Source organism: Manacus vitellinus, unplaced genomic scaffold (assembly GCF_001715985.3).
Source record: "Manacus vitellinus isolate BGI_N305 unplaced genomic scaffold, ASM171598v3 scaffold_23_pilon, whole genome shotgun sequence".
NCBI lineage: Eukaryota > Metazoa > Chordata > Aves > Passeriformes > Pipridae > Manacus > Manacus vitellinus.
Window position 1 is genome coordinate 4,680,881 of NW_021939718.1, and position 13,367 is coordinate 4,694,247.

The 13,367-nt window shown below is 35.3% G+C and overlaps 1 protein-coding gene across 2 annotated transcripts in view; it reads left to right on the plus strand.

Moving 5' to 3' along the window:
• FER (FER tyrosine kinase) overlaps positions 1-13,367 on the plus strand; it is a 150,073-nt gene that overhangs the window by 38,960 nt on the left and 97,746 nt on the right. For both annotated transcript variants that reach the window (XM_018072865.2, XM_018072866.2), the window contains exons 7-10: positions 608-745; positions 1,614-1,733; positions 7,358-7,480; positions 12,085-12,274. In XM_018072865.2, coding sequence (XP_017928354.1) covers positions 608-745; positions 1,614-1,733; positions 7,358-7,480; positions 12,085-12,274 — 571 coding nt within the window. The remainder of the gene's footprint in view (positions 1-607; positions 746-1,613; positions 1,734-7,357; positions 7,481-12,084; positions 12,275-13,367) is intronic.

Genomic DNA, 13,367 nt, shown 5'->3' on the forward strand with positions numbered 1-13,367 from the left:
CCCACTCTTGGAAGCAGGTAAAGACAAGGTTGGTGGCTTGTACTTCCTTACAGAAACTTCTTGGTTGATTTTCTGTCTTCTTGTAAATATATATTAACTTGGGATTTATACCTGTTTTTGTCTGAATGACAAATCATATATAAATATATTAAGAAAAGATAGTTAAAACAATGAAGTAAAACCATTTTTTAAAGAAAATGCACACTACTCTGTTACCCATTTTGCCTTATGCCAGAATATAGTTATTTTGTCAGTCAGAACATCAAAATCATTACTTAGGTTATAGCAAGCATGGTAAATCCTGTGTGAAGAAGACTGTCATCAGTGAGCTCTATATATTCCTTTTCCTTTTAATTTCTACAGTTTCTGGTTTAGCTGTGCACTGAAATCAGTACAAGAAGCATGGTCTTAGAGCCAGCCTAAGCCTGTAAAGAAAACGCCTCAGTTGATGTGTTATTTCTTTGAATAATATATTGTCTTATTTTTCCCTTTTGAACCAGTTGCAACAAGAATTTGTAGAAACAGCAAATTAAAAGTTTGAAGCATCTTTAATGCCATCTATGCCTTCAGTGCCATGTTATACACTAGAATTTTTTTTCTTCTCCAGAAAAGGGATCTTGGATGAGTATAGCGAGATCACCAGTCTCGTAACAGAAGAGATCGTGAATGTCCACAGGGAGATCCAGACCTCGGTTGAACAGATAGACCCTAACTCTGAGTATAACGACTTCATAGATACTCACAGGTATAATTTTCATATCGTGTTTCTTCCTGAGAAAACCCTGCATTAAACTTCAACTCTGCTTAAGTGGTCAGAGTTGAATTTGCTTCTGTTTGGTTCCTTTTACATTGTTACTAGTAAAACTTTATCCTAATTTGAAAATTGTTCTATTTGCATATATGGAAAGGTGGCTGAACCGTTTATATTCCTGGTTCTAGAAAAACAAATTTCCAGTTACATGAGAAGATCCCTAACTTTGGTACTGACAGCAGACTATAAATGACAGTCTAGACTCCACATGAACTAATTTACTCATAACTGTTTATTTGCATGCATTTTGCATTCTGGGCTAAACTTGTTCTAGTATAAAGTCAGCTCTAGGTATCTCTGTGTACTCTGCAGTTATTGCAGGTTGAACCTGAGACCACAGAGCATGCAGATAATGCAGGGAGGTTTTTACTTTAAAACCAAAGTGTATTTCCCATTTATTGGACTACTACTCTGTATAAATATATGCAGAAATATTCCTAAGACTTCTTGCATAATCTTTTTTTGTTGTTACGTGTGAATTGATAATTGTCATGTGTGGGTTTATGACAGAAGCAGCTAAGAGTGGACCTGTTGACATTAGTAGCCCTTGAGAACTTCAATTGTGTTGTGATCTGGATTCAAATAATTTTATTACATTTTATTATCTCATAAGATTTTAGGACAATTTCCTTACATTCAAGGAAAAAGGATATGTGTCCAGTTGCTAGCTATCCTTTTATTTTGTATGCAATTTTAACTATATTCTAGTTAGTAAAATATTTCAAAATCCAGCAATTTGCTTTATGATCTACTCAAAGACCCATGCTAATTTTGACAAGATAACAATTATTTACTGAATTAGGTCATCAGAAGTTGCTGAACAAGAAATAGAGTTTGATACATCATTACTAGAAGAAAATGAAAACCTTCAAGCTAATGAGATCATGTGGAATAATTTAACAGCAGAAAGTTTACAAGTCATGTAAGTCTTTCTTTACAAATCTTTTTCCTCTGGAAATGCTGTTATGTGTTATATGTAGGCTCACTCAGATCAATGCACAGCTGTGTCCCCATTTTTAAGGTCCAGTTTCTAAAAATAGTATATTCAGGCTATGGGCTCTTTCCCATACCAGTTTTATTGTTCCTTTGCACAAAATACTTCTCCCCAGTTCCCCCTAAAAGCATTTTTAATATATGTTCCTCTCCTTACCAGATAATATATACAGTGCCCCAAATCTAGCATGAGTCCTCCTTGGGAACGTACTGGTTCATCTTCCCAAAAGTTTTTCCACATCCACTACTCTGGGAAAAATACTGAGATATTTTGATGAAACCATTGAGTAGAGTAATGTAGTCAGTGATTGAAATTGCCAGGTAGAAAATTTTCATGAATATATTTATTTCACTTGTTTTGTAAGTTTTGCTTTTGTTTTCCAAAGGAGATTCTTATTCATTTGTATAATCTTTAAAATACATTAGCATAGTAATGTAGATATAACCGTTGTATTGCATTTCACAGAGCTTTTAGCTATTTGGGGTGATGAACTACCTCTCTATATGTTTTGTTAATATATCGCCTAGTTAAATATTTTCTTTACTTTTACCAACTTCACCTTTTAATCATTTGTTATGGGGAAAAATCTCCTGCTGAGATGATTGTGTTCTTATATTACCAGCCTCAACTTTTGACATAAAATGGTCCTATGTGGTCACTTGTGAGATTGCAACTATCAATCATGCACTAAAAATGGGAAGTTCTGAATTTCATTAGTTGATGATTTTTTGTTGCCTCTACTGTGTTTCAGTCCATGTTTGTCTTGCTTGAAGTATTTTGTCCCCTTGGAAAGTGTAGCTGATGCAAATAAGATAACAGTGATATATCGTGGTTTTTTTTTTTTTTTTTAAATTTGATTGCTTAATCAAACTATAATCCCTATTTCTTTGAGGTTTTTCTGAAATCCAAAATCAGATTGGATCTTAATAGCAGTGAGGCATTTCAAATGTGAACATATTACTCTAATCACTGTGTTTTCTCAACATAACAGAAACTCTGTATTTTATTAATTCCTTTTCAAGGTTGGTAAACATTCTCTCTTTTTTCTGTGTAATCTGATTATTTTTCTAAATGTATTCCTTTGATAAGTATTGAAATAACTTTTTTAATATGGAGCATCTGCCTCCTTAGTCACAAAGCAGCTTCATCTTTCTTATGAAAGGATCTCTTGATAATTAAACCCCTCCAGTCCCTTTAAATAGGTTTCTCTTTTTAATATATTCTGCATCATTGCTAAATTGAGATTATTCCTGCTTAAAGTATGTAAATGTTGTACATCTTGATGTACTTCTGCACAGTGACAGGAAAAATATATGTACTCAATCTCCCTTTTCAATAAAATATTAAATTTTTTAAAAGATTCTGTCTTCCATAGCTCAAAAAGAGAAATAACATCTTGTTCTACTTGCCTTTTGCATCCCATTGTTTAGAAATAAGATGTCAGCATATCTAAATAAAAGAGATAAAATGTTGCTTTTCTAATAAATGGTTCTGATGAAATTCATATTAGTGTTTATAAATGTATGTCTCTACATACTTTATAAATGTATGCCTGTACATACATTTACCTACATATATATATATTCATTTTCAATATAATTTCCAGTGTGTTCTGTTGCAAATCTTATATTTATCCACATGAAATTGTCCTGTGAATTTGAGAATCAAATAGCTCTTTTAAGTGTTGCTGTCTTTAAGGCATTCACTTTCTGGTATAGATTTAGGAGTCTGAGTTTAACTGTATTAGATCAGACCAAAGATTTACCTAACCAAACTTCTTCCTTATGTTAGCCAACAGGGAAAAGTCTTCAGAGGAGAACAGAAACAGAATGACCGTGCAATTAAATTTCCTCAGCATCTCATAATTTTCATCTGAGGAATATTTTGAGACAGAAGCAGTATTTATCTTTAATGGCCACAGGGATAGTTTCTAATAGCCTTAGAGGTATTTTTCCTTTATGAACTTGCCCAGTCAGTTTCAGTATATACAAGTACCTGTTGCCCATACAATTTCTGATCCAGGTATTCCAGCTATTAAGTTTGTATTTTATGAACTTGCTACTTCTTAGTTTCATTTTATGGCTCTTAAGTGCTTGTTTTGGGAGAGAATAGGAACAGTCTATTCCTCTCTGTCTATGATATTGTACATTTTTGTCCAACTTCTACACTGTGCCCTCTTTTTCACAGCCATCCTTAGCTTTATTCTGTCCTTTCACGAAACTTACTCATGCTTTATCAAGCTTGTCATCTTGATTTGCATATTTTCAAGGTTACTATATTGATTTTGAGATAAATGACCAGAATTGTGGAGGGAATCCAGATACACAGTTTAGAGGGAGGCATTCTGAAGTTCCCTATATTCTTACTCTGTTTTGTTTTTAACAGATCCTAGAGAATCATTCTGTTTGATTTTCTGACCCTAGCAGTGTATCAATAATCCTTTTTTATTCTTCACATTCAGACCCTTCCTCCTACCTCAAAGAACATTATAAGATCAGCATTCTTTTTTTGCTTTTTAACTGTCCTTTTATTTGAATTATCATGAACATATTAAGCAGTGTAGATTGTTTATGAAGCTCCACTGGCCCCTGGCACTGTAAAAACTGTTTATTCTTATCCTCCTTGTCCTTTTTCTTTTAAATGCAGGCGGGAACCCTTCCTTTTCTGAAGTGCTTAGTTCTCAATAGCTGTCTTTACTCATATAACTTGTTAGCTGTGTTTTAGATATATGTTTTTATAGTCTTGCCTTAAAGCCACTGCAGCCAAAATAACCCCACAGATATTTGCATCAACTAGCTGTGTATGACTAGAAGTTTGCAAGTAAGAGAAATGTATAGTTGATGACTTTTAAAAAATCGACTCTGTATGTGATGAAGCAATAGAAATCTGACTGTTCTTTCATATTGAGATCATGGCCTTGGATCTTCAAAACACTACCTCACTATGTTTCTGCAGATGAGAACTACCTTCAGTGTCTACCAAATATAATAAGTACACATAGTGGATTTATTTCACAAACATATAGAAGATTCAAAGATATATATTGATTTGTAATCAGTAATATTTGGTTGCATCTCTTGGTTTATTGGGTGTGTAATGGAAAAATGACAGCTTTGCATACTGCTTAGAGGTTTTAATACAACATATTTTAAGGAAACATGATGAGAAAACTAGCTTTTACATTTTTAGGTAAGGTTACATTTATGAATAAAATTCTGACAGAAGGAGGTAGTTGAAAGACCAGCTAACCTTTCTAAGGAATGGGAGAATTATAGTGTCTCCTGATAAATATTCATGACTGTCACTGAATAATACTGAGAAATACTGCAAAGTGTAACAGAATAAAAATTTACGCTTTGAAGATGCATGCATTAAAAACTGAGACGAGGCAACCAGAATGAGGTAAATATCAATCAGTGAGCATATTAATATCCAAATTAGTTTAAAAATCTTTTGAAATACAAGTTCTGTAAGCTCAAACATTTATTTTTATAGGTATTTGAGGCAGAATGGTGCTAATAACTAGAGAAATATGAAAGGAGGGTTTCCCAGTAGAGGGATTGTGTGGTTGTTAAGACTCAAAAGGGTTATAGTGATTAACTGGTTAGTAATAGAAACCCTTTTGTAAACTGATTGTATCCAGAAGGCAAATACAAGGCCACAAGAAAATTCCTTTGGCAAACCACAACCAAAATGATACAAGACAGATGCAGTGTTGTCCATTCTAACCAGTTTGAATGAAAGTTATTGTTTAAACTAAGCAATAGATGTTGAATACAAGGAGGCAATTTAGTTTAGTGTTTATATGGTTGCTTTGTTTTGTTTTCTGTAAGAGAAATACAAATGTCCTAAAATATCTCAGAAGTTTTGGTAAAAATTACATCAACCTTCTGTTTCAATCTGATACTCCAATTTAAAATCTGATATTTTTGAAATTGTGAAAATTTAAGATCTTGTTTCTGAAGGTATGTACTCATACCTTCCAGTGATGAACAGTCTTATTAATTTAATTTGGTTTTAATTTCTTGACTATTGGTGCTTGATCATGAGATATAACATCTGCTTCCCGTAAATCAATTTTTAGGCCAGTGCAATGTTGATTAAAATTTTGATTCAAAAGCTGATTAAAAAGCCGTTACAGAATTGGTAATTAGTTTTTTTAGCAAGGTATTAAAATCAAAAAGTTAGTTGGTATTAAGGTGGAGACCCAATGTAAGAAGACAGTAATTTCTGAGAAGTTCAGCATACGAATTTTGGTAGCTTGAAACCAATAATGTCTTTGAAAAGGGGAGCTTTGAGGATGGTAATTTGAGGGAAATGCTTTAAGTATTTATCTTATCTCAAAATAAACACATATAGAAGCTTGGTCATTTGGGAAATAAACTTTTTTTGTTCACTCTATGGCTTTTTTTAGTTATTTAAGTCTTCCAAGATAAGATATGGGACTGTCTGAGTACAGACCATATGCAATCAAGATTGTATAAAATATATAGTGTGGAGAGAACTAATTCAATGTTTAGAATCAAATAGTTGAGTTTGGTATATATGGACATGAGGGAGATGGACCTCCTAGCTATTTAGAGAGTTGGCCTCCTGTTCTACTCCCCAGCCTGGAGTGGTTTTGGGCCATAGATACTTGCAGTGGAATTACTATATGTATTTTGCTTTTGTTCCACTCTTTACTTCAGTAATTCTATTGAAGTTGGGCTTGAAAATACAGGGGAAGCAGAGTAAGGTAGTTGAAGAGGGATAGATGAATGCTGAGAAGGAAACAAGGTGTACATATTAATTTGTTTTTATAAAATTGTTCTGACAACAATTTCTTGAAGTCAACATAAATATTGATATGCATTTTAGAAGTCATCATTATGTTAACTATTTACCTGCATTGTTCAGAATGCAAATATTTCTCTACATTCATTGAATTTTTTTTGTTATTGAAATATTACCAGCATGATTACTAAGTGTCAGTGATGGTTTTAAAATGTAATAATTCCTTCTCTGTTAGTATGGAGTGTTCATGTACAGTTTTGTCTTTCCTTTGAATTAACCATTACCAGAGATTGTAACCTCAAAAAGATAATTGTGGAGAAAAATATAATCACTCTTAAATCAGGAAGTGTTAATTTGTATTATTTTTTATTTCTAGAGGTAAATACAGCTCAAGTACTGATTCTATGTATTTATTTAACATGTACTTCAGAAGTTGGAAGGCTTTTGTCTTTCATAAAGCATCTTGTAAATTAGCAATATGTTAGGAAGGCATTAATTCACAGAACCCATCATCACACATTCTGGAAAAAATATTTCTTGATAGGAGAATTTGCAGGCAGCAGATCATTATGTAACCTTGTATATATACAGAGGAACTGTAATAATATGTATTAACAATATAAAGGTATATCCATGAAAAAACCTCAAAACTGTCAAGCACCGAGTAAGATAATCTAAAAAATAATGGTCCTTTACATCTTCAGGAAAAAAAATACAATGTTCCCAAATGTATACAGTTTGTGTATTCACAGCATGGGTTTTTGACTTCTATCTTGCAGGTTAAAAACAGTAATAGAAGAACTGATGCAAACACAGCAGACCCTTTTGAGCAAAGAGGAACTTGTATTGGAACTAGAGAAAAAAATAGAGGAGTCCTCTAAAACTTGTGAAAAGAAGTCTGAGTAAGTTGAAATGAACTTTGAAATATAATAATTTGAGGGAAAAAATGGCTATAATGACATTCTAAGACTTAAATAAGAAATAACCACCACTAATCTTGTTCTGTTTCTGTGAGTAGCAATTACTGTGAGAAACAATAATAAGTTAATTTCTCATCTCTACAGTAACCCTTACTTACTCCAGACCCTAAATCATTGAAGAATTGAGCAGCTCCATGAGTTAATATATAATTGTCATGGTTTTGGGATGGCTCAAGAGCTGGACCTTTGGTTAGTATTGTAACTTCAACTTGACGGAAGAAGTTGACTAAGTTCACATTGCCTCTCTGTTTGACAGAATTCCTTGTGTAGTTGTAATTTTGTGAAAGACGTTCAGAATCATGTGCAAGACTCTTTCTTATGCAGTAATGTGTTTGGAACTTTTCAGGTTAAGTTCATTCTTCATTGCATTTTCTTTTTACAAAACTGTAAATGTAAAGAATGTAATATGTAGTACTGCATAACAAATAGCAAACATGAGGGATTAGTGAATGTTTTATGGCACCGCAAATTAAACATTATTATAAAGAACCATTCTTGGGCAACATCTTTAGCTTTTTTTCCTATCTCTGATTAGAAAAAGTATTCACATCCTCATTTAAACTGAACTTAATACAACAGATAAAGAAATTTTGTCTGTAATGATATTTTTCTGATTCTTGTTTCAATCAGTCATAACCTTACTAACTTGCTTATAAATATTAGCTTACAGTACCAGTAGTGAATTGGAGAGCAAGTCCTTTGGGTAACCCTTCTTTCACTGAAGGTCTTAAGCTCTGCCAGGGAAGGTTTAGGTTGGATATCTGGAAGAAATTTTTTACAGAGAGAGTAATCAGACATTGGAATGGGCTGCCCAGGGAAGTGGTGGATTCTCCGTCCCTGCAGGTTTTTAAGATGAGACTGGATGTGGCACTTAGTGGATCCACTATGCAGTGGTAGTGGATCAAGGATTGGACTTGATGATCTCGGAGGTCCCTTCCAACCCACTTGCTTCTATGATTCTATGATTCTATGGTTCTGTGATTCTATGCAGTCTTGAAGCTTTTTGTGGAAGGAATCTTGTCATACAATATATTGTATAGTATTTAATTAATATCTAAAATTTTATGATATGAGGGTTTTAATTAGATACTTTCCTGTTCTTTCTTTGCTGAAGTTCATATGTAATCACAGTGTATTTTCCAGTTTTTGGTTCTTGACCTGCCTTCTTTGCTACACATTACTTATAGGGTAAACTGTATTTGAACTCATCAAGTTTGCGGGGGTATTTGGCTTTTTCCCTTCAGTATTGTTTTGTTATCAGTTATCACTCTCTGAAAATAGTTCAGACCATCCCTGTATTTCTTGCTGTGGGCAGGCTTCTCTGACTGATCCTTTAGCAGATGTTTGCAGTGTTGAGAAGATGATTTTGGTTCAAATTGCACCAGTAACTCTATGTCTTATTAAAAGGCATGAAATCTTTCTTAGATACCTAGTTGTAAGGTCAGAGTTTCCCTGAAATCATCCTTGTTGTGACTTGTCATTGATCATGTCTTCCTCCAAAAGAACCCATTTTCACCTTTTAAGTGCAGTGCAGAGCGATCAGGATGTTTTTACAGGTATTTAATGTCCCCAGAAGATCTCATCCAGCTGTTGCATTGGGTTTCATTATGACTGCTGTCATACTATATGGCACTGTCTTGGTACTGTTATCCTGGCACTAATATCCTTTTGCATAGTCAAATGATGATATTGCCTTCAACACAGAGAATGTTTTAATTATATTTTATTTATATATGTATATGTCTAGAATATCATCTGCCCTCCTGACAAGATGGCATGTTGAAAATTTAGTTTTTGATTCAGTTTATCTTTTTAACACTTTCCGATGTGTCGCCCTGACTTGCAGGGCTTCTTCACACAAGATCTCACTCTGTGAGGTTGCTGGTAGCTTTTTGCTGGCAACAAGGACTATGAAGTTAGCACTCATGCAAGCCATGGACAAATAATTTTATAGATTCCAATTCCTCATGCATGTCTGGAGTGTGGAGCATTCAGAGCTGGATTTGGGAAAACTAATTAGATTGTAATTCATCTTGCCACCGTTCAGGAAAGAGACTAGTTTGTGACTTTTCTCTTGTTACCCCTGCATCATGATATGTTGAAAGCATTTTGTGTTTGAGGATGTCAGTCTACACAATGTGTGTTCACCAAGGCCTTGCTGATGATGGAAGACTATTATTTTCACAGGGTGATGTCCTCTTTCTCTCATAATGAGGCCCAGATGAAAGGACATTATCTTGAGGATAATGTCAAGATAATTGTTCATTTTCTTGTGTGATGCTCTTAAATGTATGTGGTCTCATGCCAAGTCTCAGTTTCAGATCCTGTAATCATGTCTTCATACATCACACTTATCCTTTTTGCATGAATGATCGTTCTGCTGATAGTGTGGAGTTTGGTTCATTAGTGACTTAGTATAATGCTCATCTATAGGAATATTATTTTTGTCTTTTCCTGCCAATGAGAATTTTATGACGGGTTGTTCCCTTATCACTTGGAAACCTATTTGAATAGTCATTTGGCTCAGCACCACTTTGGGAAAGAAAAATCTCAATATGAATGACTTTTACCTTTCTTTTTTTCTTCAAGGGTAGGCTTGCAAGAGGGTCTTACCTTCCAGGGATTATCCTGAAGATACAGAGTGAAAGGAAACTGTGATTTTTCTTCATATTGTCCTCATTCTACATAGTTCTGGTCCCTTTACGTCGTCAATCTGTTCTTGTAGACTGTGAGAACTCTGCATCTCTTACAGACCACATGTCACTGGGTTCCAGTTGAATGCTTTTAAGGGTGTCTGTATTACACCATGGACGATTCTGTCTTTTAGGCAGCTTCTGTCAATCTTTGGTTTTGACAGTTCTTTGGGATAATAGAGTCATATAGGTAGCTGCAGATGTTCTAAGTGCTTGTCCTTCAGTAATGATTTAATCATGTTTGTCTCGAGGATTCAGGGCTATGAGGGGTATTCAGAGGAGATCCATAAAAACAAGCAGAAGACAAAAAGTTGTCTTCTTATAGAGATCAAATTATTTAGCTTCATTAGAAGACGGTTATAATGCAGTCCAGAAACACTTACAAAGTAGAGAAAACAACAGATATCTCTAACTTGATGCCAGATGAATTTATACTGGATGTGAGGTGAGTTTAGCAGTACAAATTATCATTACAGCAACTATCTAGAATGCAGTGAATTTCTCATTGCTGGAAATCATTATCTAAAATTTTATTCTCTAAAGGACAGGGAACCCTAGTGTTTGTATATTCAGTCAAAAGTGAATGAAAACAGTAGTTTCGTGTATATTTATTACAATGTGATTTTTGTGATAATGAAAAGAGAATGGGTGTTTGCTTGCATTGTGTTGTAGCTTTGAAAATTTTCTAGAATTGCTCTATGTGTTTATACCTTCGAATAAAGAATTGTGTTGAGGAATTGTCATGCTTCTTTCCCCCAGCTTTTATGAAACAAAATATGTGTCTGTCATAGGTTTATTTATTCTGAAAAAAACCAAGGGGGAATTTTTTTCTTTTCCCTTCTACAACATTGCTGTAGAAGAAAGATGTTGAACGAGGGAGGGGGAAGGTGTTTGCCTAGGGTGATTGATCCACAGAAAAGAACTAACCAGCAGATCCACATTCCAAGCTGATGGCCCTCTGAAGACTGTGGAGTGGGGTGATGAGGTTTTTTTTTCCTCTCCTTGGAAACTGGAGGCACTTCACTTTTGCCTTAACTCAGGCAAAGGTGTGCGTTGGAGGGGTCCGAGGTTCACTTTGTTTTTTGGCCTGGTCATCTGGCTGTTTTCTGGCCCCGTTTGCCTCCGTTTTTCCTGCACCCTGTTCTGCCTCCAGCCCATATCTTCTCGAATTTCATCGGAGAGGCTTAACCCATCTGCAGAGGAACCTTTTTTTGGAGGAGGTGGCCCTTTCCCTCTTCCACTCCCGTGTTTGGCAGTGGCTTGTGCCCATTGACAAAGGGGGGGGAAATCCCAGCCGCAGCCAGCCACGGACAACATGAGTTTCGTGGGAAGAGCCCCCTTTTTCCCCCTTTCCCCTTCCCTTTCTTGGTGTGGGCGGGAAATCTTAGTTTTTGGCTTCTCCTCCACTGGGGCCCCCCGTGCAGCGACCACCAGAGCCCAATAGCACCCCCTGCTGACTACCACAGAGCAACTGCAGGCTCTGCTCCTCTAGCGATCCTACAGCCCCCCTGCCGACTGTGGTTAGAATTGCACCAAATGGCAGAAAGTAGTGAACTGTTTCCTTTTTGAAGGGGATTTTTGGGTACAGGATTATTGTTGGTTGATGTTGTGTTCTTTTTCTGTTAATACACATATATCCTTTAATAAAGGGCTGTTATTTTTTCTTTCTCCATACTTCCTCAGTTGGAGCCTTGTAATTTCGGATTTACAATTGTTTAGAGGGGGGAGTTTGGTCTTTCTCATAACTCCTCCTTAGCAAAACACTTCAGTCTCATTAAACTCAGACAGTATCTTAAATCATGTATATTTCTAAATTGTTATTTTTCTTTGCAGCATTGTACTCTTGCTGAGCCAAAAGCAAGCGCTTGAAGAACTTAAGCAAACAGTTCAGCAATTAAGATGCTCTGAGGCAAAATTTGCAGCCCAGAAAGAACTACTGGAACAAAAGGTTCAAGAGAATGATGGGAAAGAGCCGCCACCTGTAGTGAATTATGAAGAAGATGCAAGATCAGTGACTTCTATGGTAAGTTTTACATCTGTTTTACTGAACTGTGTAGCTTTGCTGTCCTGGGATCAGATTATCCAGATACTCACTGGGGTGACTAAAGTGAATGAACTTCACTTTGCATTTTTGGAAACTTGTTTGGACAAACAGTTCAGTTGTGTGGGTTTTCTTATTTTTTAAGTTGCAATAACTTGTAACAATCCATGTCTGTGGTCTTGGATGGGTCTTCTGTATACTTGATGCTTAGATTCTCACTAGACTATTTTATTATTAAAAGTGTTAACCCTTAAATAGATTTAGTAAATGTGACTGAGCAGCTATTGGTAGTTTCCTTGGGTGTGTTGAAGATATATAGTCACAGTTGTAGATATAAAATGAACAGTAAAAACTCACTGCAGAATCACTGCACACATTATGTAATAGAGAAATTAATTTTATGTACTGTAGTTACTCTTTACCTGGACAGAAATGAACACTGATTTCTTTGCAACTTATTTTCAAATGTTTACATGCTCTCAATAATCAAAAGGAACTTTTTGTGCTCTGAGGAGACCCCATATATGTTTTTTTCCTCTGTCAATTTGTGGAACCTAGTTTGATTCACATTCTACAGTTATCCTTAATTGTCAGCATTCTCTTGCTTCCACTGCTGTTGAATATTTACAAGGTGCTATGGGATGGTTGTTGTTTACGCTGGTACAAAACATTATATTTCAAAGCTTATATGCTTGTCATGACGTAGAAGGAGTTGACAAAATGAAAAAAGATGATGAAGGAGAAAAGAAGAATAGAATAATGGTTGCAAAAGATTAGGAGACTTGGAATCTTTTTTGGGTAGGCTATTTTGTTAATAATATTTACTATATTATCCTGTAGTAGTGCTAATGAATATTGTCTCTATGGGTTAGTTGAGGTGATGAGCCTAATTATGAAAATGGTACTCTTCTGCTTCAGTTCAAGATTGCTAAAGTCTGCTTTCTGGTATCCAAATCTCTGTTTCAATGGGTGGGAGAAAATAATCCCATGTGCTGAGTACAGGCCTGCACATGGCCAGCAGCACAAAGGCATGGAAACTTCATCACTGGTAGCAGCACAGTGCGCTGCCAGGAGC